This window comes from Engraulis encrasicolus, chromosome 12 (genome assembly GCF_034702125.1).
Source record: "Engraulis encrasicolus isolate BLACKSEA-1 chromosome 12, IST_EnEncr_1.0, whole genome shotgun sequence".
In the NCBI taxonomy this organism is placed as follows: domain Eukaryota; kingdom Metazoa; phylum Chordata; class Actinopteri; order Clupeiformes; family Engraulidae; genus Engraulis; species Engraulis encrasicolus.
Genome location: NC_085868.1, coordinates 13,598,249 through 13,620,176, shown reverse-complemented (window position 1 = coordinate 13,620,176; position 21,928 = coordinate 13,598,249). Strand labels below are relative to the sequence as shown.

General features: G+C 42.2%; 2 protein-coding genes across 2 annotated transcripts; both read left to right on the top strand.

The window, feature by feature from the left end:
- Positions 1-5,076: 5,076 nt before the first annotated feature.
- On the top strand, positions 5,077-9,977 carry LOC134459342 (uncharacterized). Its single transcript, XM_063211664.1, has 4 exons — positions 5,077-5,147; positions 5,434-5,462; positions 5,968-6,109; positions 7,750-9,977. Exons 2-4 carry the CDS (start codon positions 5,447-5,449, stop codon positions 9,821-9,823), a joined length of 2,232 nt encoding a protein of 743 aa, XP_063067734.1. The 5' UTR covers positions 5,077-5,147; positions 5,434-5,446; the 3' UTR covers positions 9,824-9,977.
- Positions 9,978-13,869: 3,892 nt separating this feature from the next.
- Positions 13,870-21,518, top strand: LOC134459341 (myb-like protein X). Its single transcript, XM_063211663.1, has 3 exons — positions 13,870-14,248; positions 14,783-20,814; positions 20,993-21,518. Exon 2 carries the CDS (start codon positions 14,987-14,989, stop codon positions 20,042-20,044), a length of 5,058 nt encoding a protein of 1,685 aa, XP_063067733.1. The 5' UTR covers positions 13,870-14,248; positions 14,783-14,986; the 3' UTR covers positions 20,045-20,814; positions 20,993-21,518.
- The last annotated feature ends 410 nt before the right edge of the window (positions 21,519-21,928 follow it).

The window sequence follows — 21,928 nt, the reverse complement described above, 5'->3', positions numbered from 1 at the left end:
ACTAATGGCTTTCTAAAATCAGTGCTAATCCTTATTAGACACAATAGGCAAAAAAATCCATTCTGAGGCAATTACATGAGTGTAGTCAAAAGCGTCTCTTCAAATATCAACGTAACCTATGGCAAAGTTCTGCAGAAAAATCTTCAATGCATGCTCCCAAAAGAACGTCAGGTGACCAACAGCATTAGTATTTTTCTCAGCTTTTATTCCATCAGATGAAACTGAAAGAGGGACATAGTGCAACAACGGGCACTGAAAACAAATAAACCTTCACTCCACTCCACTCCACCCAAGGCTTTTGAAAAGGGGTCACCTCTGGCCGCACGTTTGTGCTCTAAAAAATGATGTGGTGTCACCGTGCCGTGCGTATCCTCCTCCTCCTCCTTGCGACTTATCTTCTTGATGTGTGTCTGGGGTTGCACAGGGCTTGCAAGGCCACCACTGAATCCTGATGCAAATAGGCGGCAAGCGCGTTACCTGCATGCTAATTGAGCCGGAGTCGCACACAGACAACACATTTACTACGATGTCTCTGGTTCTCTCTGACTGTTGACAGCGGCACAAACACAAATACTCAGGGTTTATCGCCTTGCCTGACGGGCGAATGCATCACGTCCCAGACAAGGTGTGGTGTGTTTGTTGCTGCTGTGACATTCAGCCAAAAAAAAGAAAAAAAATCACGATAAGGGAGAGAAAGATGAAACGGTTCAACAAACATAACTGTTAATCCAACTCTACGGGCCAAATAAATATTGCAAGGAGCACCTTGAGATATGCGATATGATGTACGTTCATACAATAGTCTAAAAATATCACACGCTGTGACTTACATAAGAGGGGATCGAATAATGGCGTTAGTGTTAATAGTCATGACCGTCTGTCTACACCTACCCAGCAGAACATGTGAGCCGGGTCCATCTGTATGGCCAAAGGACAGTGTGTGCTTTACTATTTATATACCACGGGCTTGATCCTCTCCTTAAATGTAGTCACATAAGATGTCACACGATTTCTCATCCTTGACAGGACCGGCTACTTACATTTAGCTCGGACAAGCAAGCAAATGGCCCTAGCTGACCCCCATTCCTGCGATTGGAACGTAGAGAATATAGGTCACAACTGCAGCAATGTACCACCACCCTTCTTTAGTTTAAGCTGCTGTAGCTGGTCATTTAACAGACAACCTTGTTTAGGCGATGATGTACATTTAGGGCTTGTGGGAGAGGGTGAAGTTTTTTGTGTTTCTTTACCTGAATCATTGCTCCATATACTGTGCAGCATGTGCAAGGATGGGAAAACAACACTATGGATACACTAGGGCATTTGCAACTCGGCCTACAGCAGTTCACGAGAGCACAGTTGTATTTATCTTGGCAATATGTTCATGCCATGTTGCGTACATGTCACTACTTGCAACATTCTGAAGCGAGTGAAGCTGGCTCTGTATAATCTTTTGGCGATTAAAACTGTAGGCAGTTTCCACAAATTCAGATGTCAGTAGTGATGGTAATGAAAGCTTGCTGGGTTTATTAATCCTTAATATAACTACACATACAACTTGATTGGATAGCGGTAGCAGCAGGTGTCTGAGTTTATAGGCTACTGTACTTAACTTCAGTATAAAACTTTGACTTAAAAATGCACTTTTTTTTCTTCTTTATTCTAGTCTGCTAATGCCCACAGGCAGGTTGGCCCGTTGAAAACATGGCAATTCTTTTGATTCAATTCTCTGATACGCCTGCCTCCTTTTATATATGTTCCTTTCGATATGGTCCTTCCACAATATAGGAAATTAGTTGTTATGCAATGCTTTTTACAGGTAAAACTGAAGAAAAAACACTAAATATGTGTTTCCTTGACATTTTAACAGATTACTAATAAGACAGCAAGGGCTTTGTTCACCGTTGCCTTCTGGAGACCTGTGACATTTTCCAGTAATTATGGATAATAGTTATTGCATTTAAGAGGTAAACAAACAGAGTCTGTGGAATTGTAAAAGTAAACATTACCCACCTAGGCACATCTTTTAAAAAGATACCAATTGTACACGTTCAATGAGCACTCAGTTAATTCAATACAGTAAATTCATGTATTATCAAAAACACAATGGCAATCAAAATGGTGTGCACTGAAAAATCAGAGAGGCAGTGTAGTTAACAATTGAGAAGTGTTGCTCAAGGCCCATGCTTTGAGCACATGCCTGTAATTAACAAAAGAAAATGTATTTAATCAAACATTTGAGCCAAGAACTTAGCCATAGTTGAATTGAACACAGTCTTCTTGTAAAATTGCAGGTAATTTAAAGGGATGGGACAAAATTGCTTAATCAATGCATTCAGCCAGTGCAGCAGTAATGTTCTGTGTTGTGCTGTCTCATTAGGATTAGCTCTGTTCTTTATGTTTAAGACTAGAGCAGGTGTTCTGTCGAAATGGGCTGCTTCATCAAGATGAGCTACCAGTAACCTAAATCGACAGTGGCGTCAATCGGTTTGCCCGCCATCTTCAAAATAACACACCTTGATTTCCTTCCATGAATCAATCAATTTCAATTTGCAGATATAGGCCTACGGGTTGTTTATTTAATTTATGTGAAACGACATCAATGTGTAGCTTCGTCTTATTCATGCCTTTTGATTTTTCCGCCATGGAGACATTTTTAATAAGAATAACGTGCCGACATACGTTTGTTCATTGTATTATGGTTATTTGTTAAAGAGAGCGACGTGTAGTCCTTGTCTCAGGAACAAACTTGCCATATGAAATAGAACTGGCAGAACTGGCAAGTTGCCCAATTAATTTGATCTGAATGGCTAAATTGCTCCCACTGGGTAATCACATTCACTGACAAAACTTGATGAGATGAACTAAGGTTTTTGAGCAAGAGACTAGCTTTTGCTGGGTGATCCACGCTGTTTTGCTGTTTTTTTGAGAATGCACTTTATATTTTGCAAATTGCGAGAGAGATTTGAGAAATGCCAAAGCAATTGAGAAAAAGTGTCATTTTTACCCAAGTAGTAAACAGTTTGGACATTGTTGGATGTAATAACTGACGCGAAATTAACTTGGTGGTAAGCTCAGGGGGTACACAAGTTACAATCTGAGTCACTATACAAGGAAACCACCATCGAAGAAGATCAGCTGTTCGATAGCCCGATATCAACCGGGAAAAGTGCTACATGGTGGTGCACATGCGCACATACCCAGTAGCGAAAATGAGCTAATCTTGATAGGGAGCCCATATTGACAGGACACTGGCACTAGGCATAGGCATTAGGGGTGTGCAAAAAATGCATCACAATACTTATTTTCAGGATGTACTGCATCGATTCATGACAATTGATTATTTAATAATAATACAATTGAATTTGCCACTGGTTCATTTTGTTCAGTAGAGAGTAGGTATTGGTAATATTTCTGTTGTAATGGAAGCTCTCTCCCAGATGCTAAACTGCTTAAATAAAATATATTGACTCATGACTGCTACACAGCAACCGACAAATAAGCTACACACTTACTGGCGTATATATCGCAAAGCATCGCAATAGTACACAAATCGCATCTTGATAGAATCGCATCGTGGCATGTGTATCATGATGTGCACTGAATCGTGAACCCTTTGCCAGTACCCCACCCATATTGCCTAGGGCAGGGGTATTCAATCATGTTTCAACGAGGGCCATTTTTCAAATTCCTCCCAGTAAAGGGACCGAACTATATGTATGTATTATGGTTGCCGACTGTCAATTAAAAAAATATGGGAGACTTCATTGAAGTGGAGGGTCTGGGGGTCCTCCCCCAAAAAGTTTTGCATTTCTTAGATGTAATTTCCTGCATTTTAACATCCCGTGTCCCGTTTCAGCATGATAACGGAGCCCATACTTTTAACTCTAAATTCCAAAAAACGTTTCTGTATTTGAAGGGGCTTGTGGGGGGCCAGAACCTTGCTGTCCAAGGGTGGATCTGGCCCCAGGGCCGCCATTTGAATAGCCCTGGCCTAGGGAGTAGGGACATCAAGTTGACTAGAACCTGTCCTGTTTATGACCCAATGATCAGGCAGGTGGTTTTTGAATTAGAGGGTTGCAGGTCCAAGACCCACCCTTACCAGTAGGATGAAGGCGTGTCCCTATACTCCCCACAGTACATGGCAGACGTGCCCTTGAGCGTGGCACTTAAACTCACATGGAATTCCAGGAACTGTAATCAATATCTTGTACATAACCAAGTCATTTTGATTGTAAGTGTCAGCTAACGTAAGTGTAATGTAATGTAAATACAGTTTAGTTATTTTTTAAGCCCTTACTTCCTTCAGCCACCCTCAACCCACCTCAGACCACCTTCCTCAAATTAAAGTGCATGCAAAGAAGAAGAAAAAAAGTGGTTAAAAATAGCTTCAAACATGACATTGATGTACCGTTACGTATCACCAGATCAGAATGTCCAGACAGGTCATAAATATCTTGCTGAAATCACCAGGAAACTGAGCAGGCCGTGTCCTCAAGCAAAAGTTCATCATCTTGGAGATGCACAACCGTAATACAGAATCAAGATATACCCAGTGAGGACAGGCATTATATTTGTTCTTTAAGTATTATTACACTGTATTTGGCTGGAGAACTGTGAATGAGAACTGGATCTCATGGGTATATCACCACCACTAGCAGCATGTGGCATTAAGCTGGCATGAAACCTAATGTAACACATACACACACACACACACACACACACACACACGCCTGTTGCGTATACATGCACATGCACATGCGCGGGCACACACACGTATAATTTGTGTATATATATACATTCACCAGCTGTCTCCCCCTAACGGTATGGTATGGACAGCAGCCCTGCTCTGTGTGGATGTGTGAAGACTCTGGATGTAAGCAGCTAAGCATGCCCCGGGAATTGGGCTAGCCAGCCAAGCAGAAGACAAGCATGCCCGCTAGCCTCTGCTATACAGTAGGGGCCAGAAGGAGACTGGCAGTCTCTGGCAGTCATATTATGGGTTAAAGGCCTATAAATAGCAGCGGCCGAAGCATCCTGGTCACACGGCGTCCAGTTAATTACAGTTGTCACTGCGATATATAGGAGTTGCCGCTGCCAGCCTGTGGAGACGGGTTATCTTCAGGTTTGCCCGCAAGCTGTGACCGGTGAGTAAATCTCATGGACCTTTTTCTTTTGAAATTCTTTCAAAAATGAAAGTCTCAATTGCAAAGTCATGATCTGAGATATGTTAGAGTGATCATTCTCTTTCTGTATGATATCTAGATATATTACTGAAATGGTAATGATTTTCTGAAGGGTGTATATAGCAAGGTGTCATTGTTGATGGCTATGTGTCAACTGTCCTTCAGACAGTTTTCATGAAATTATTTCATGCAATTGAACTTTTGAAGTTGTTGGGAGATAACAATTGATTGTCTTTTCCCTTCCAAGCATTGCTACCACAATGCCTACTGTGGCAGGTAGATGGAGCTTCTTTATTTGCTATTCCTTGCAGTAATGTGCTTGCCCCCCTGCTTTTCCCAGACGAAAGAAAAACATAATGCTTAGAAACATGAGCATGCATTTCTATAGAAGAAAAGCATAACTCGTAATTGCGTGTGTTTTGTATCACCCTCTAAAGTTATCAGGATGCATACAGTAAACACTGACTTGTTGACTAATTAACTCTTAAAACAATACACAAAGTACTGGCATGGTTATAACATCATTTTCTCATCCCTGTCATGGTTGAGTGTTCATCAGACTTACCCAAAATTATCTCATTCCATAGGTAGTAGTCACTCCTTATGGATTCCTTAATTCCTTGTATACTCCTTTTGTAATACCTTTATTACATTAATACTTTTAATACATACATGTACATGTAATAAATTGTATGTATACAACTGTGTGAAGTGTACAAAATGTTTAAAAATAGTTACTATATATTACATCATGCGTAATTGTTTTTCCAATCGACTGTAGTGACCGTCGAGATGCCGCATGATGAAGGCGCGATGGTGTGCAACGCCGACCTCATAAAGAACGTGTGGGAGATCAGAACCAGGGAGCAGTTCCACAAGCATCAGAATGAGGCGGCGCGGCTGGAGAGTAGTGCGCTGGAGAAGTAAGCACATGTTGCAGTGTGTTAACTTTAACACACGTTCAGAACAGTTTCCAAGGATGTGTACGGTTCACGAGTGCCATGCACAGGCTATATACAGTATATGGGCTGCTGACTGCTTTGGCCTGGGACCTGGGACAAGCAGTCACTTAATGCCCCACCCAATACATCAGTACATACTATACAATGAGGACACTATTTTGCACCCTTTCTCTCCCGGGGCCTGGGGCACTGACCCCTTTGTCCTGCCCTGTCGGCTTCCCTGATTATGTCCGGCGTAACCACCTGTTGTCTAAGAACGTTTGGATCAGATCATATTCAGTAGGATTTTTCATGCCGCACTGGTGGTTCAAAAAAAAGTGTGAAAGTGAAATTACACTACATAGTATTATGACGTGTTTGAAAAACTGCTGTGTTTGGCAGTGTACACATCAAGTTTCAAAGCTGTTTATATAGTGTGTAAGTCTATACATCCATATGTCATTGCTGGAATGTGTGAATGAATGTTTAAGTGTTTCTACTATGCAGCTTGACAGAATGACAACACAATGCTTTAAGTGCTCTGTACCTTTCCTAAAAGTGTTTAGTCAATGGAATGTGGTCACATGATACACAGTGTTGAAATGACACCTTTACTGCTTCGTAATGAGGCGTGTCATTGTGGAATGTTTGTGTGTAATGTCTTGTTAGTCAGTCCTATAGGGTAGTTCTTCTTCCTCGATCTACGTTTGCCTCTGTCTGTCCGTCAGTTACTCAAATAATGTGTGGCCTACATTAACCCTAGGACCGCGGGCATACGTATATCATGTTGATCCACCGTATGTTGTATGCTAAAATTAGACAGCATGGACTGATGGCAATGCAGGACCTCTGGCCTTTTCTTGTACTGCTGTGACACGAGAATCACTGTAGATTTTAGATATTGCTTCTCTGGTTTGCCCCACCTCTCTCTCTCTCTCTCTCTCTCTCTCTCTCTCTCTCTCTCTCTCTCTCTCCCCCTCATTCTTACATGTGGCAATAGATCACATTTAAATTATACATTGCACAGTCTTTCTTTTCTTGTTACAGCACACTAAAACTGCTCGAACATCCTCCTCGGATCAAAGCTATTCAGTTTTAGATTACCGAGTGAAGCAGACCGGGACCTCCGGTTCATTTATATTTCTCCCGGTTGGCCAGCAGGGATTTTCTCTAATGCTCTTCTGGACTCTGAAACACTTTACTCCAATTTCACAGGTTCTACATCAACATTGATTTCCATTAGGAGTTGTCCTCTAAAAAGAACATTACCCTATCAACCTGTGTCTCCTTAGGAAACCTTTCAGGAGGTGCACCACCCTCACCACCCTCTTGTGATGTCACACTGTGTTTAATTGTACCCTTGATTTGCTTTTCTTACACTGTGGGAGGGAGGCCTTTTTGATCAATAAACCACTATCTACGGTTTACAAAAGTCGGCCTGACATGTCTGAGGGTAGCAGTTCAGACCCATTTCATGCCCTCTATTCATTTTCATTTGCATTTGAACCATATAACTCCTATTCAGTTCCCTTCAGTGATATTTGAGTTTGGCATATACGTAATGGGTATTTGCTTGAGTGATTAATTAGTAATTACCTCATTTCCGTATCATTCTATTACAGGATCAATGAGGACTGGAGGAATCGTATGGGAGACAAGTTTGAGAGAAGGAAGCCAAGAAAAGCTGCAACTCTCCCACCAGATGGGCCCTCTGCACCAAAGATCAGAATCTCTGTGAGCAACAAGAGGACACCGCAGTTCGGTGGCAGGACAGAGGTTGGAGGCAGGCTAGGTAGGCCTCAAGTGGCAGCCGGTCGTCGCCCCCTTCTGGACAAACAGGCCCCAGGGAAGAAGGACAGGCTTGCCTTGCTGTCATTGTTGAAAAGCAGCCAGCCCACGGGGTCAATGTGGTCATCCTCTTACAAGTTCTCCAAAGAACCAGGTGAAGGCTCTGCCAAGCCAGAGGGATCCGAGTGGGGAAAGTCATGGAAGTGCCTCAATTTCCAGCCACAGCTTGATGGGAAAGCTTGGGTTGAGGAGGAGTATGTGAAAGCGGAGATGACCTCTGAAGCTGAAGCAGATGTGATGAAAATGTGGGAGAAAAGAAAAGACAGGGTGCTCACTACTTTGGAGTCTTTGGAGAGTCAGCTGTCATCCATCTGGGAGACATCTTGGAAGTATAAAAAATCTGAAGGGAGTGAAAAGAATGCTTCGGGTGGGTCAGTGCACAGGCTGGTGGCTCGACTGAGGAGCCTTGATGCATCACAACACACGAATGAGCAGAAAAGTTCATCTGAATGGAATGAATCTTGGAAGAGCACGAAACCCTCAGATAATGAGGTGTTCTTTGAAGTGCTGACAAAAAATATGCAAAATAAAAAACACATGGAATGTGAAGAAAAGGCTGACTCCAAGTCGGGGGCATCTTGGAGATTTTTCTGTCGTGAGTACCATGATTCTGCATCAGGTTCCTCTCCAAAACCCTCTAAGGGGTCAAAGTGGGCTCACTCGTTTAAAGTTTCAAAGCCAGCTGATTATCCTAATGACCCCTCAGACGTCACTGCCACTGCCACTGCCCCATGGGAAACGATTGATCACGAGCCACTGGATCCACACATTCATGGCGTAATTCATGTGGCCAAGGCCGAGGGACACAAATGTTCCAAGGTCCGTGAGGGAAATACGCCTATGGGTGAATGGAACAAGTCTTGGGAATGCGCTAAAAACAAGTTGATTCTAGCTAACGTGAAGCCAAGGCAAAAGGCAGAGCAGAAAAAAGACCAGAAAGTAAAGGTGGAAAGGCTCAAGCCTAAAGACAAGTTGGCCCTGCGTGAAAAGCGTATGATTGGTTTTTCAAAGCACCATTTCTCTCATGAGTGGGCTTCATCTTGGAAACAACCCCGTTCTCAGCTTAACACAAAGCAACAGCATACTCCTATAGAGAATGAGATTAAGACACCTGAGTCCAAACACAGATCTCATTTCTTTGCCCCTCTCTCCATGAGCATTGATATTCCCGACTTCCAGACCAACTCCTGGAAGTTTGTTGCTGCCCTTTCAAAACTAGACAAGTCGCACTGGGACTGTGCTTGGGAAACCTTTGAGGTTGAGAAAAAGTCTTCAACTTCTGGAGTCAGCAGCACAGGATGGAAGATCTGTGCCCCTCAGCCCGATGATTGGGATGACACTCCTAAAGTGTTCCATCGTAAAGACAAAGTGCTATGGCATAGAAGAAAGTGCAACGACCACCTTTGCTCTCGGCTTGGCTCGCAGGGCCTCTCGCACAAGCAGTGGTCTAACTGTTGGAGATTCATGAAGTTGGAGAGTCAACACATGCCAATGGTCAGCAATGGTCCACACAGCAGAGCAGACAGCTCAGTCATAGTGATAAAGAGGCATAAACCAAAGAAGCATATTTATTCAGAATTAGAGAAGTCCAGTCCAGCACCGAAGAAGTGGACTGATGTATCAAAATTGGCCAAAACTCAACCACGATCAAAGAAAGGCCCTGCTAAGGGTGGAAAAGGTAGTCATGAGGAACATGATGGCATGGCTCTGGATTGGCTTAATTCTTGGAAGTTTGCAACTGATAGAGTGAGTAGCAAAATGAAGGACGTACCCATGTCTAAATGGGTACATTCTTGGAAGTTCCTTTTGGCTTCTTACCCTCCTGAAAAGAGTATGGCTAAGAAATAATGTAAGAATGTTTAACTTCTTGGTGAATCCTCTTGACTTTGGTTAATTACTTATGGAAATAAACTCACTTTAAAGGGGTTGTATTTTGCCATCATACATTTTCTACGAAGTTAACATATAGTACAATTAATAAACTATGCTGATCAGTTAAGAATTTTGTGTTGCGTTTCTTTGTGATGAATTACAACTGTGTGAATGTTACTAAAATCATAGTGAAATGAAAAATAGATCAGAGTAATGCATTCAGTACATGCCATATGAAGAATCACATACTCATGTATACAATTTAACTGCAGCAAAAGTTATAGTATGTACTGTATCTCAGAAATAAAGCAGTATTGGATTTACATGTTGCAAGGGAGTCTGTGTTTGGTACTTCTAATTTTTCAGACTGGACTTTCAAGTCTGCATCGTCTTGACATCTGACATTAATGTTGTACAAAAAACTTTCAAAAACAAATTTCAAGTTCAAGTTTATTGTAGCAATATCAACCATATAAAAATACAGTGGCTAGGAATGTACTTTGGTTTGCCTACAAATTCAACAATACAGGCAAAACATAACGGTGTGGGGGGTATAAATAACAGGGAATTACACACATTGAAAGCGCATTTGGTTGACCTGAAAACACCTGGAGTTACTTTGTGCAAAATAAGCAGGAGAGGAAGAAGGCCAGGTGGTAGTGCATATATGGTTGATGCCTTGTGGGTACTGTCCCTAAAACGTGTGGTATTACATGGGGTGCTGCGCTACCTTCTACCTGATGGTAGGAGTGTGAATAGATGCTGAGCTGGATGTGTTGGCTTTCCTAGCAATTCTGGTGGTGTACCAGCCGTGGCCTAGCGGTTAGAGAGTTGGTCTTTCAATCCAGGGGTTGCAGGTACGAATCCCCCCTGACCTCTCCCTACATCTCCATCCATGGCTGAGGTGCCCTTGAGCAAGGCACCTAACCCCACATTGCTCCAGGGACTGTAACCAATACTCTGACAAATAATAACTGTAAGTCGCTTTGAATAAATGAAAGCGTCAGCAATGCAATGTAATGTAATGTAATGTGTACAGTAATGTGAGGCCAAGGTGGGAAGACTGTGGCCAATCATTTAAGAGGACCTACGTACCACCTTCTCCTGTTGTTGCTTATCTTGGCTGGTGGTGCTGCCATACCATATCAGAATAGAGAAGGTGAGCACGCTTTCGATCGTATCTTGATAGATGTGTATCATGCTTGCTTGACTGGCCCAAAATTTCCCGAACTGTCCGAGGAAGAATAGTCTTTGGTGGGCATTTGAAATGATGAGACTGATGTTCAGATGCCATGACAGGTGATGGATGATGGTGCCTTAAAAAACGAAAGGAATCTACCCACTCCACTACCTGGCCATTAATACAGATAGGAATGAGCTGGCCTGCCTTTTGCCTGAAGTCCACAATGAGTTATTTTGGTTTTGGATATATTGAGTGTGAGGTTATTGATGGATATTTGTAATTATGTAACTTCCAGGTCTACATGGCTGTAGGCTGTTTGACATGCTTACTGTATACCAGCAGCAGAAACTGACCATTCAAAAACCAAGTAGATAGATACTGTATATCTTGACTATCAGTCAAGAGTGCCAGCCAGGGGAACTCCATCAAAGACACTGCCAAGAAAAGAACTTGGATGCAAGGAGGGGCATCAAATGACCAATAGATGGCATCACACTGTGAGGTGTGACATACAGTACGTTCTCCAAGCTGTGCAACACCTTGGCATGCAAACACAGAAGTAGGACTATAAATTGAATATAATCATTTTACTAGTGAAATTTATCAATTACAGTAATTTCACACTCAATATACACTCTGCAATCTAACACTTAAAATACAACTTGTTGAGATGAGTACAATGTTGAATGCATAAATCAACAATGGTAGGCTCACCTAAATGCATCACCCCACAGACCTAGACTGAAGCTTGGCCATAGCAAAGACAGGGCAATCATTGCCCGGTGCAATTTAAAATCATGATACATGTGCCATACCCACTGTGGAAAAAGAGAGCGGAATTTCCGTTTTAAGATAGTCAAGTAAGTGCCCATAATTATTCAGAATGTCAGATGTTAAAGCTACATGTACATTCTGATGCACATAGAAATCAGTTCAAGTAGTGGTTTGCAAAGATCCTTCACCGTAGTCAACCGAGTAGACATGTGAAGAGTAGTAGGCCACAGACCAGGGATATTCCAGGGAAAAGTTTTCCATGATATCTGAAAAAATGCTACCAAGATCACATGAAACGAACACAAAGGAGATGCAGAGGGAAATCGCTTGTGTACTGCAACAGACAGATGGGATCTGTTGCTCAGGGTAGTTTTGGGTAGGGTGCGCACATCCAGAAACACTTGTTGCAGGTGCCAGACAAAAAAGTCAGACTGTTGAAAAAGGTAGGTCTGCACACTGCCGATCAGCTCCAAAAATAAACTTTATTATTTAAAAAGCAACGTTTCAATCACGCTGGATCTTCATCAGGCAGTGTGCAGACCTACCTTTTTCAACAATCTGTTGCTCAGGGATCACAATGTCCAAGCTCTTGAAAAAAAATAAGGCATGAATAACCAGGGGCTATTCCAAGAACGTGACAAAGTGATAAACCTGGATTATATTATTTAACCTATGGAAAGTGGTAAGCCTGTTAATATATAGACCACATGTGTCATTCAGATAACGAAATGAGGTCTCCAGGCTCCTCTATAAGATTATTTGCCACCACGTCAAGGTTAACGCAACCTGGTTTACTACTGAGCCAGGTTCTTACCCCCCAGGAACATGACATTACAAAGTATGTGGTAGCATGGCAAGTCACAGGCATAATATACTGTATGTGGCAAAGGTAGCCTACAGGTGGTGACGGCAGTCTTGAAAGGTGTTGAAGGGAGTGGCTTCCATTTTGTTGTATGTCAGTGACGCAGTTTTGGAACAGGTGCTGTATGGATTAGCTAACCTTTATTACCACCACCACAAAACAAGAAGAACTATCAAAACAATAGAAACAAACACCAAACCTGATATGATATGTGTACCTAAACAGTTTATACAGCATAAATCGGATGTTTTTTTTTTTAGAAGAAATATACATATTTATCAAACATTCAACATGGATTGGGATGTGGATCACTATGGTCTCTGTTGATAGACATATTTGTGTGTGTGTGTGTGCGTGTGTGTGTGTGTGTGTGTGTGTGTGTGTGTGTGTGTGTGTGTGTGTGTGTGTGTGTGTGTGTGTGTGTGTGTGTGTGTGTCTGTGTGTGTGTGTCTGTGTGTGTGTGTCTGTGTCTGTGTCTGTGTCTGTGTCTGTGTGTGTGTGTGTGTGTGTGTGTGCGTGTGTGTGTGTGTGTGTCATTGTCTACTTACTTTTCTATGTTTGTAGTCACAGATCATCATATAAATTCCACTCATTTATTGAACTTATGTGTTTCAACACTTCCTCTTTACAAATGCATGTCCCGCAATTTGATGACAAGGTTCTGGATGATAATTTAAAGTTGATGGTTGCACTCCAAAAACTGAAGCAGAGCACAGTATCTTAAGTAAGGGACTCTGTTAATTAACACCGTTTTATCCTCTAAGCCGGCATGCATGAAAATATTTTCAGCATCTTTCTATGTCAACATATCCAAACTGCCTGAGAGCCACCTTGACCTTACTTTCACACTCTCCTGATTACAAGAATATAAATGAGCCTTTCCATCGCCAGTTAAGCTCTACGGGCCATTCTCTGATCCTACTGTCTTATTCCAAACTCAGTCTGTGAGTTTTGCCTCTCCATCAAATTTGGTACAATTTCATTTTGTTTTAAAAGATTACTTTTTTGGCTGACTCAGAATTATAGAAGTCATGTCCTTCAGAGAAAAAAAAAACAGATTGAGTCTGAAGACACAGCAACACTAGTTGTCCAAACTGACGTCATCATCGTTTGACAGCTGAAGTTTCAGGTTTCCAAACGACACTGACAGATTGGACACTTGAGTTCAGCAGCAAATATTTTTAAGCACTCGTGTGCCTAATGGGAGACAGGCAGCAACAGATTCTTGAGAGCCTATTTATACATTTTTCTAGTGTTTACTCCAAACTGTCTCGTCTACAGTCAGTGCCAGAGAATACCCCTGTTGGTTATGGCACTGGAATCCTGTTCTTAACTGCTTTTCAGACAGTTTTACTCTTCATCTTGAGAATAGGAAGAGGACAGGCTGCATAAGACAAGTGTCTGTCGCTTGTGCTGGAGTAAGTCGAGAGTGAAGGAGTCATATCTCTTGGCGGACTAAAATTAGCAAGGGCCAAAACATCCTGATCACATGGGACCTTGTGGACACAGTTGACAAGAATCGCCTCTACTTGCCTGAAGAAAAAAAGGATATCTTTAGGTTTTGCCTCGATCTTTTAGTGTGGTAAGTTTTTTTTTAATCCTCTCTAGGATATCTTTAGACATGCCTGCAGTTGTTGATACTTTACGAGAGGAGACAAACTCATGTTAAGTATTTCAAAAATGAGTTTCAGACAGTATCAGTGGAGTGTTTATGATTTACCGGATGGTGATTGAATGTTTTGGCTACATGATATTTGTGTGTTCCTGATAGATATAGGAATACTGTTGTACGCATTCACAAGCATTAACTTTGTGTTGTTATGGAATTAATATCTTTGTTTGCTGGTTGGTTTCGATTTTGTGTGAGAATAACAGAGAGTATCGTACTAGCACATTTAGTCTTGGTAAGCTAAATGAGTGCACATTTAAAAAGAAAACCATCTATTGAATGCTTTTTCTTCTATACTCCTGGTCAACTGGATTATAATAGTGAGTGGCTGTGTTAATGTCAAGTGGAAATCAGTGATAACATGATTGTTTGTTTATAGTTTTGGACCATAAGATCAATCAAGAATCACAGAGACATGACAACTAACCATGACAACTCCCCTTGCAGGAGATAAAGGCCCCTCTACCTGGAATCAACACAGGTCAATTGTCTTCCCAACTCCATACCAGCCGCTGAAGAAAGGGTGACAAGCTTTCCTTTTTGACACTGCTGGAAAGCCCCATCACCTACACGGTATTTTCCTCCTCATCATAGATATTCCCTTTTTTAAGGTTTTCCAAACATACCAGATGCTTCTGTGAAAGAAACGTCATGGAGCATGGAAGTTCTGACATTTGTAACTACACTTGGATGAAAACACTTGGATTTCGAACAAAGCCTAGGAGAGGGGTCCCATATGAACAGAAGGAGGTAAACCGTAAAGGGAAAAATGCCACCGCGAAACCCCCTAAAGTCCCTAGTACAGAAGTCCCTAATACAAGAGTTAGTTTGGAAATATTTACAAAAGCATCAAATGAGCCGCTGGCTCGACTTACGAACCTTGAGGAATCACACCTTGAGAACGAGGACAAAAGCTTCTGGGAATGGCGTGAGTCCTGGAAGTGCATAAAACCTCCCCAAACTGAGGAGGAAGATGAGGAAAGTGAGGAGGAGGAGCAAGATGGAGAGAGTGAGGAAGACGAAGAGGAGGAGGAGGAGGAGGAAGAAGAGGAAAATGAAAGTGAGCATGAGCAATCTACAGTGCAGTCCATGAACAATGTACAGAGCAGTGAACAATCTAATATCCCCTGGTGGCGTAATACTTTTACGACCCAATCACGAGCGCTCATGTCATCATCCTATCCTAAAAGTGTGCCTGAAGTAGATGTCAACATCAAGAAGGACAGTGAGAATAAGGTTGAAGATAAGAAGATGGAGGACGAGGAGGAGGAGGAGGAAGAAGAGGAAGAAGAAGACAATAAATCTGAACATGAGCAATCTACAGTACAGAATAGTGAACAATCTAATATCCCCTGGTGGCGTAATACTTTTACGACCCGAACACGAGCACTCATGTCATCATCCTATCCTAAAAGTGTGCCTGAAGTAGATGTCAACATCAAGAAGGACAGTGAGAATAAGGTTGAAGATAAGAAGATTGAGGAAGAAGAGGAGGTGGACGAGGATGAGGAGGAGGAGGAGGAAGAGGAAGAAGACAATAAATCTGAACATGAGCAATCTACAGTGCAGTCCATGAACAATGTACAGAATAGTGAACAATCTAACATCCCCTGGTGGCGTAATACTTTTACGACCCAATCACGAGCGCTCATGTCATCATCCTATCCTAAAAGTGTGCCTGAAGTAGATGTCAACATCAAGAAGGACAGTGAGAAAAAGGCAGAAGATGAGGAGAGTGAGGAAGAGGATGGGGATGGGGAAGAAGATGATGAGGATGAAGATGTAAAAGAAAATCGGAAAAATAAGGATCAGAAACGGGTTGAGGAGGAGAAGAAAGAGAGTGAGGAAGAGGAGGAGGAGGAAGAGGATGATGAGGAGGAGGAAGAAGAGGACAATGAAACAAACCGTCTACAGAACAGAGAACGATCGAAAATCTTCTGGTGGCGTAATCGAGCACGGGCGCTCATGTCATCATCCCGTCGTAAAAGTGTGCCTGAAGTAGATGTCAACATCAAGAAGGACAGTGAGAATAAGGCAGAAGATGAGGAGAGTGAGGAGAAGGAGGAGGAGGAGGAAGATGATGAGGATGAAGATGTACAAGAAAATCAGGAAAATAAGGATCAGAAACAGGTGGAGGAGGAGGAAGAGGAGGAAGAAGAGGACAATGAAAGTGAACATGAACAATCTACGGTGCAGACCATGAACAATGTACAGAGCAGTGAACAATCTAACATCCCCTGGTGGCGTAATACTTTTACATACCGAGCACGGGCGCTGATGTCATCATCCTATCCTAAAAGTGTGCCTGAAGTAGATGACAACATTAAGGACAGTGAGAATGAGGCAGAAGATAAAAAGAGTGAGGAAGAGGAGGAGGAGGAGGAGGAGGAGGAGGAAGAAGAGGAGGACAATGAAACAAACAGTCTACAGAACAGACAACGATCGAAAATCTTCTGGTGGCGTAATCGAGCACAGGCGCTCATGTCATCATCCCGCCGTAAAAGTGTGCCTGAAGTAGATGTCATCAAGAAGGACAGTGAGAATAAGGCAGAAGATGAGGAGAGTGAGGAAGAAGAGAGTGAGTATGAGGACGTAGATGAAGAATTCATAGATTCAGAGAAAGAGGGTGTTCAAAAAGAAGATGCTGAAATTAAAGATGAAAACAAGTATCCAAACATTCAGATACAAAAGGAGGACAGTGAGTCTGACAGTGAGTATGAGGAGCTAGATGATGAAGGACCAGATAAGGACAAGAATCAGAACTTCCAGGAGCAGAAGGAGGAGAGCGAAGAGGAGGAGGTGGAGGATGAGGAGGTGGAGTATGAAAAGGAAAAACTAGAAGAGGATAATGTTGGTAACAAAGATGAAAAAGAAACTAAAGCTTGGAGGAGCATCACATTTTCTCAAAGGGAGGAGAAGGAGGCAGAGGAGGAGGAGGAGGAGGAGGAGGAGGAAGAAGAGGACAATGAAACAAACAGTCTACAGAACAGTGAACGATCGAAAATCTTCTGGTGGCGTAATCGAGCACGGGCGCTCATGTCATCATCCCGTCGTAAAAGTGTGCCTGAAGTAGATGTCAACATCAAGAAGGACAGTGAGAATAAGGCAGAAGATAAGAAGAGTGAGGAAGAGGAGGAGGAGGATGATGAGGAGGAGGAGGAGGATGAGGAGGAGGAGGAGGAAGATGATGAGGATAAAGATATACAAGAAAATCAGGAAAATAAGGATCAGAAACAGGTTGAGGAGGAGAAAGAAGACAATGAAAGTGAACATGAACAATCTACAGTGCAGTCCATGAACAATGTACAGAGCAGTGAACAATCTAATATCCCCTGGTGGCGTAATACTTTTACGACTCGAGCACGGGCGCTCATGTCATCATCCTATCCTAAAAGTGTGCCTGAAGTAGATGTCAACATTAAGGACAATGAGAGTAAGGCAGAAGATAAAAAGAGTGAGGAAGAGGAGGAGGAGGAGGAGGAGGAGGAGGAGGAGGAAAAGGATGCAAATGAAGAACAACAAGATAAACCAGGATATAAAGTTACTGACAGAATAGAAAGAGAACGTGAGACTTGGAAGAGCATCAAACTCGACCAAACTGGGGAGGGAGAGGATGAGAGTGCGGAGGAGGAGGAGGGGGAGGATGAAAATGAAGAACCACAAGATGAGCCACAGCAAAACATTACTGACAGAGAAGAAAGAGAAAGTGGGGCTTGGAAGGGCCAAACTGAGGAGAAGGATAAGGAGAGTGAGGCGGAGGAGGGAGAGGAGGACAATGAAAATGAACAACCACAAGATGAAACAGACGATAAAGTTTCTGACAGAGAAGAAAGAGAAATTGAGGCTTGGAAGGGCATCAAACCTTCTAAAATGGAGGAGGAAGATGAGGAGAGTGAGGAAGATGGGGAGAGTGAGGAGGAATCGGAGGATGACGAAGATGAGGATGGTAGCTATATTGAAGAGATATATTATATTGAGATAAAACACAAACACGAAGAGGAGGAAAGTGAGGATGAGGATATCGATCAAATGGACATTGAAGAAACAAAGTGGGGAGAATCTTGGAAGCATTTCATCATGCCGTTTCATTTTGTAGAAAAGCCCATTCCACCGCCTCCAATGCTGATAGAATGGACTAACGCTTGGAGGATTTCAGAACCAGTTGAATTCGACGTAGCTCCTTCGGAAGCCACGGTTGAGGATTTGGGTGATGATGAATCAACAGACCCCTTTGTTCATGGTGAAATATTTCCTGTGTGCAGGGAACACAAATGCACCTTGTGGGATGCCGACAGATGTAAAGATGCCTGCCTGCCTGAGTGGGATGCATCGTGGGAGGCTACAAAAAATCTGCTTGTTATCGCACGTGTGAAGGCCATTTTGGAAGCTAAGCGCGAAGAGGAGAAAAAGCAAATTGAGCTGAGTGAGGAAAGTGACAGTGACAGTGACCATGATGAATTTCCCAAAAGGTTGAAGCCCAAAAACAAAGCAAGAGCTATAAAAAATAACTTGAGAAGTTTATTTCATTATAATTTCCCACAACAGTGGAGTGAGGCCTGGAAATCTCCCCAATCACAGCCTGAGGAATATCTCAAGTCAAAGAAGCCCATAACAACTATGCAGTTTAGGCCAATAGCACCCCAACCTGTTTTAAATAATGACTCTATGGAAAATTGGGGAGAGTCATGGAAATGCACTAAATTTCAGCACAAATCCAACAAGCCCTTGGCTACAAAATGGCAAGTTTCGAGTTCTGTTCATCATGGAAGCAGAGAAGATCCGATGGGCTGGGTAGGTGCAAACAAATCAAACACACTTCATAAAAAGGACACTAAAGTAGAGATGCTAGATTCCAATGATACAGATGATGAGTGTTCAGACAAAGAAACGGAAGAGGAAACCGAGTCAGAGGAAGAATCTGAGTCAGAGGAAGAAGCACACGGGTATAGTTGGACTGAGCCCTGGCAACGCACAAATTTGCCACAACTTTTTAAGAGTAAATTATACTTATTTGACCCACTTCTGAACATGGAAGAGGTTCCACCCTGGGCCAGAACTTGGAAGTTCATGAATCTTTTACCCCGCCAAAAGAAGCCATTATGGGACGTTGAGTCCCATGAAACCTTTGACATGCATAAATGGCCACCCTTTCCTAAAATTATACCGCCCCCACGAAAGTCTGCAAACTCATGGGCCCTCTCGTGGATGACTTTTGCCCCTCAGCTAGAGTGGGAAGGCAATCCAGAAGTACCCTGTCATGAGGATAACGTGTTGTGGAGAAGGAGAAAGAGCAACTTGCACCGGTGTTTCCCCCTCAACGCTGACAGTCCGCCACAGGAATTATGGGACAAATCTTGGAGATTCATGAAGTTAGAAAGTGAACCTGAGCCAGAGGAAGAGGACGACAATTGCACTGGTCCAGATAAACTAATAATATTACGAAGAAAGGTGAAAGACAGCTGGGACTTGCTCTCCAAGTTGGAGGAAACTAAGCCATTTCCTCCAATGTGGGCTAAAGGTTTTAAACTAACGAAGATCGGATACTGGCGTGTAACAAATTTGATTCAAATACTACCATCGCCACCGCCAGTGCGAAAACTTCAACCTGAACCTCAGGCAGACGAAGCTTGTGTTGGTGGAAGGCGCATGGTGGGCCGATTAGTCTCACCATTTTTAGCGAGAAAATGTCCTCTTAAAGCATCCTCGTAATGAAGAAAATGACAGAGCATGCCCCTAAACCCCCTAACATGATGAACTTACTGTCCACTGGGAAAGTGGAAAACCTTGGACCAAAAAGTTATCCTAATAGTTATCCTAATATCCTTTTTTGCATTAGCCATGATGATAATACTGTTACCCTATGCCCTACTGTATGCATGAACAAACAACCTAATATACAGCATATTGACCACTGCTGAAGCAACAAGGAATCCTGTCCTCAAAATCCACAAATCCCTGCTCTCTCCACCACTCCTGCCATCACCAACCAAAGAACACTATGAAATGAACTTCAAGTTCTGGAAAGAGTACTGCCTTCCCCACATTTGCTCAACCAGTGCAAGGTCAATATACCTAAATACCCAGCCAATTTGTGTCCTAGGTGCTGTTTCAAAGCAAGGTGGAGATCTGCTGCTATAGTAAATTACATCCTCTGAAAAATGCCCTGGTACCCCTGGAAATACACTTAATAATAATAATATGATATAATTCATAATATCAGGACTTAGACACCTGCCAACAGCTAATAAGGTCGGCCCAGAACCGCTAACCCCCAATGCATACGTAGGCCTACAATGTAATGAGGACCCAATCTGAGGCCCCTCGGATCCCTGGGCCTGTCAGCTTCCTTGGATGTACCTTACATTGGCGATCTCCTGCTAGTTTTCAGCATCGGATGTTCACTTACTGCTCCTACAAAATCAACCTCAGTGCTAAGCCCTGGAGAATATTCAAAGGACAGACTAAGACCAGGAGATAAGGTCTGTGCTATTTCATATTGTATTTTCTAATTCATATGAACCTTAAAGATCGATCGAGTATGGAAAAGCTGTTTCTGTATTGAAATCTAAGATACTAACTTGCAAGTTTACAAATCTGTGCAATGCCAAAAGTAATTGCAATATGTAATTTTCATTACTCTGCCATTTCCCATGCCAGGTTGTGAAGCACCCTACTGTAGCCATCTACTTGGACTGAAGTCATGGGCTAAAAGGCAAAACATGGTTGTATCACACTTGATTATTGGAAGCAATGGGAAGTTTGCTCCTCTACAGAAAATGTTTCTTAAATGCTTTGTTCCTCTTGATTTGTGCAGAAGCAAATGCCTAAAAGTAAGGCATGAATGGGCTTGTTTGTCTTCCCTGTCAGTTGAATTTGAAATTTCATTAGTTTTTACCACCCAGTTTCAATTCTGCACGAGTTTATTGTTCAGTTATTTAGACACTCTTTTACAGCTATACATTATGGTCAAAACCTAAAACAAATTGTATTCAATGTAACAACACACAGCTGTCTGACCTTTGTACGAAAAAATAGAATAACCACCCCCCCCAAATATTCAAATGTATATTTCATTAGCTCTGATTCTGCACATACGTATAACCCCCTCCCCTTATTTTGTGACTTAATAATTTCAGTGATTGTGAGGTCTATTTATTTATTAAATGTTAATGTGTTTTCTTTATGTATGCATTTTAGTATCTGTTCTCAAAATCACGTTCAAAAGGCAGCAAAATGAATGTGAACATGAACGTGAATGTGAAGTATTCTTAACTACCTATATATTTATCCTCTATGCACTTTTTCACACAAATCAGAACTGAGCCAACAAATGTAATTAAATTAGACTGTGAAAAATATTTAATTTTCTGATGTTTATAAAAAATCTCCAACAAACTCAGGAAAGGCTCTCACAGCCAAATAATCACTTTTTCTACATTATCTGTTACGATTTCTAGTGTATTTTTGTGTTCAAGCATCCACATCATTTTCCAATTTTTCTTTGTTTGTTTTGTTGTTGTTTGTTGTTGTTGTTTAACACATGTTTAACACATTATTGCTGGGAACTATCTGTTCTCCAATATAACCTGCTGA